General features: G+C 41.8%; 1 protein-coding gene across 1 annotated transcript in view; it reads left to right on the top strand.

Moving 5' to 3' along the window:
* Nucleotides 1–1,680, top strand: part of LOC108694157 — a 6,953-nt gene extending 5,273 nt beyond the window's left edge. Inside the window, exon 2 of the mRNA XM_018203464.1 lies at nucleotides 237–1,680. Coding sequence (XP_018058953.1) covers nucleotides 237–1,634 — 1,398 coding nt within the window. The 3' untranslated portion in view covers nucleotides 1,635–1,680. The remainder of the gene's footprint in view (nucleotides 1–236) is intronic.
* The last annotated feature ends 1,955 nt before the right edge of the window (nucleotides 1,681–3,635 follow it).

Below are 3,635 nucleotides of genomic sequence, written 5' to 3'. Positions count from 1 at the left end.
TATATATATATATATATCTTTGTTTTATTTCCACGAAATGATATACGTACTCTTATCTGAAATAGTTAAAAATATGTGAATTAATCGATTCGGACGTAAGTACATTGTCGTGGGACACTTTCAAAAGAGATTGGTAACTTCACTGCGCGATATTATAATTTTTTTCTCCATAGATCGAGTATCTATATTACACCGTGATTCGATGCAAGTTGATAAGTCGGATGACTGAATTTCAGGTACCACGCGGTCCACATCGGCCAGGAAAGGGAGCCTATTGGGCCTTGCATCCCGCCGCATTGTCCATGTTCGAGAACGGTTCGCTCCTTCGCCGACGGAAGCGCTTCAAATTGCACAAGCCGGACAAGGAGCTGCTCAAGTCCGAGCTGCAGGCGCTCGCCTCGGCGATGCCGCCGCCGTTACCACCTCCGCCGCCTCCGCCGCCGCCACCGCCACAACCGCAGCCGCAGCCGCATCCGGAACCAGTCGCGTCGACTGGCGGAATTGTCGACGCGAGCGCATGTCCCGGCAACGGTCTCAGCCTAGCGAATCTTCATCGTCTACGGGATGACCTGCTCCGATGGGAGATACAGGAGAGGCGAATGATGGTCGCGACAGCCTCGAATCACGGTGATTTCACCGGCGCGGCCGGCTTCGGACGATTCGACGGTACTACTGGTTTACCAGCTGGACCAACAGCGCCGGAAGCCGTCACCGCTGGCTACTATTTACTATCACCCGAAGTGAGACAGAGACTCGCGGGTGGTGCTACCGATGGCAGTAATGAGATTTTGAGAACGTACGAGGCCGCTGCGTTGCTGCACTCTGCCGCTTCTTGGAATTTCTCTGGCTTTCCAGCAGTTTCGCCATCGTACGCGGTATCGCAGCTGCCGTATATTCAGCAGACTACCGCCAGTAGACAGACTATCCATCCGACGCGGGAGATGCGAGACGAGCGCCGTTTGTCGAGCGACCGCGCTTTGGAGAACGGAATCGCCGCTACTGGTAGAGAAAGCGAGACGATTTTCACGGGTGAGAATACTTATGAGATCTCGGGCTACAATCGCGACAAACTCGCCGAAGAAGAGCCACTCTCGTCGTCTTCGTCCTCATCCTCATCGTCCAGAATAAATCTCTATCGAAACACTGCCCTGACTACCACCTCGTCGCCACCGACGTCGCCCACCTCCCCGAATTCGCTCACGTCCAAGTCATCCTATCGCCACCTGTCGCCAATCTCGAGCCTGGCAGTGGAGGTCGAGCGAACTCAGTTACCCTCCAATCGTGAGGACCAGGTCATTTTGACGACGAATACAGAGAAGAGGGTTAAGAAACCATTCACTATCGAGAACATCATCGCACCCGACGACAACAACGAGGGTAGTGGCGACGGTGGTAGTGGTGGTGGTGGTGGTGGTGGTAGTGGTGGTAGTGGTGGTGGTGGTAGTGGTGGTAGTGGTGGTAGTGGTAGTGGTGGTGTCGGTGTTGGTGTTGACGAGGAAGCTTCGAGATTGACCGAAGTTGAGTCGATCGCGAAAAAATCCTCGCTCCTCGTGCCAAGACCGCTCTATGCCGGGTACTCGATGTCGATCACAACCACGGGTATTCAGAGGCCGTCTTATGGCACCGCTACTTGAACTCTCTTCATTATCTCGATCATTCGTTATCGAAGGGATTAGCCGAACGACGTGAGAGTTCATGATGCGTCTTGAAGATGTCTAAAGGATGTTCAAAGGCTCAAAGATACCGAGTGTGCTTTCGACACTTCTACCACGTCCCCTGGATATTGTGCCGTCTGCATATACATTTCACCTTCATTTGCCTGGTATCCTTCGGGAAATTATGTCCAAATCAGAATACAGCATTCACGTATGAAGTAGAAAGTTCCGATTATCGCCGTTAGTAATGTATATGAAGAATTCCGATCAGATTCTGTTAGATAAGCGAAGGTGTAACGTATTTATAAGAACGCGTCCGCGAGAATTGCTATTTACTATTGATATCTTGAAATCTGTATACTATCTTATTCAGTAGTAACACGACGAAATTCAAACGAGATAATCGTGGATGTTTTTTGAGCTCGATTACGACGCGATCTTTTTTTTTGGTCCAATTCATCGCGAATCGATACGATGCAGACTGATGCAGATGTAGGGAGACATCGTAGATAATCGACGTTAGTTCCTCGTTTTGTAAAGACCATTCTCTAATCGAAGGTTTTTGCTTGCTGATATTGGTTTTCGTCTTGTGCGCCGCAGACGAGAGTCGCTTGGTCTCTAAACTTACGAAATAAACTGTTCGCAAGCAGTTAGCTAGAATTATTCGTAATTTACGGCTACCGTACGAGAGAGCGTATAGGTAATCGATTATTGTCAACTACCCCGAATCGGCGACTTTCGCCTATGTAATTAACTAATTAGACGATCTCTAAACAATTAGGCGCAGACGCGGGCGCGAGCACAGCTATACCGATGTTAAGTTTAGCACACAAAATTAACAATGCAAAGCTAATTTTAAGATTCATATATATGTATAAATATGAATTTCAAAGTTGGTTTTGTGTTGTGTAACTATTTAATTGAAATATTTTATACAAAAGGAATCAAAAATGCCAATCTTAAATATTAATTAGAAGTTTATGGAATTACTATTTTCCTCGTATTTTAGGAATATTTATACAGAAAAAATTGTATCATTCATTTTTTATAATAAATCAGAGAAACCATGAGCAAATAACAAATATTCATTACTCGTATTTTTATTTATTTATCTGTCTTTTTGTAAAAATGTAAATATATATTTATAGGTTAATATAACTTATTATAATTAAATTTTAAGAAAACCAACCGTTGGTTTAGAAAAGTAGATTAAGATTTATATTGTAAATTTTTATAACGTGAAACTTTATCAAATATTCTCTTCTCTTTAAATAAAATTCTTAAAAAATCTACATATTTTACTTTTGCGAAATAGACACGGAGATATTTGATTCCTTTTCTATGGAAACTGTTCAATTATATAGTGTCGATATATTAAATCTGCAAAGGTTGGAACTGCATCATTATTCAGATTTTCGTGGAATGCTACTAAATGCATTTCTTTGCGTAATGTACCGTCGATTAAATTATAAGCCTTGCACTCCGTAAAACAAGAGGCTGCTCGTTACGTTCGTGCATTGTCGCATCCATCTATATTCTGTACTCGTACTCGCTCGAGCAAAAATGATTTGTAAATGTAGAAACGATTCGTAGCGAAATAAATTATTGTATATACGTAGAATAACGTGATACATATAAGTGTTTTTTTTTTATTCTTGCCCTTTATGTTCTATCCTTACCATTATTGAGGAATTTTTGTATCATTTATATTTTAATTAAAGTAAATTGATAAATTTTTCTGAATAAATTTTATAAGTATCTATATATCATCCTCAAAATAATTTTTCTAAGTTGCTTACTTACACTGAGAAACAAATGTTATTGATTCAATTAAAGTCTATATTACGGGCTGTCACTAACATAAGTAATTAATTCATATGTATATATTTTTATTGATGTAAAAGCCTTGATTATTGAAATAATAATTTATATATAATAAAAATATACATGAATTAATCACTTATGTTAGTGACAGCCCGT

Source organism: Atta colombica, unplaced genomic scaffold, assembly GCF_001594045.1.
Source record: "Atta colombica isolate Treedump-2 unplaced genomic scaffold, Acol1.0 scaffold116, whole genome shotgun sequence".
Lineage (NCBI taxonomy): Eukaryota > Metazoa > Arthropoda > Insecta > Hymenoptera > Formicidae > Atta > Atta colombica.
This window is presented reverse-complemented; position numbering and strand designations above follow the sequence as displayed.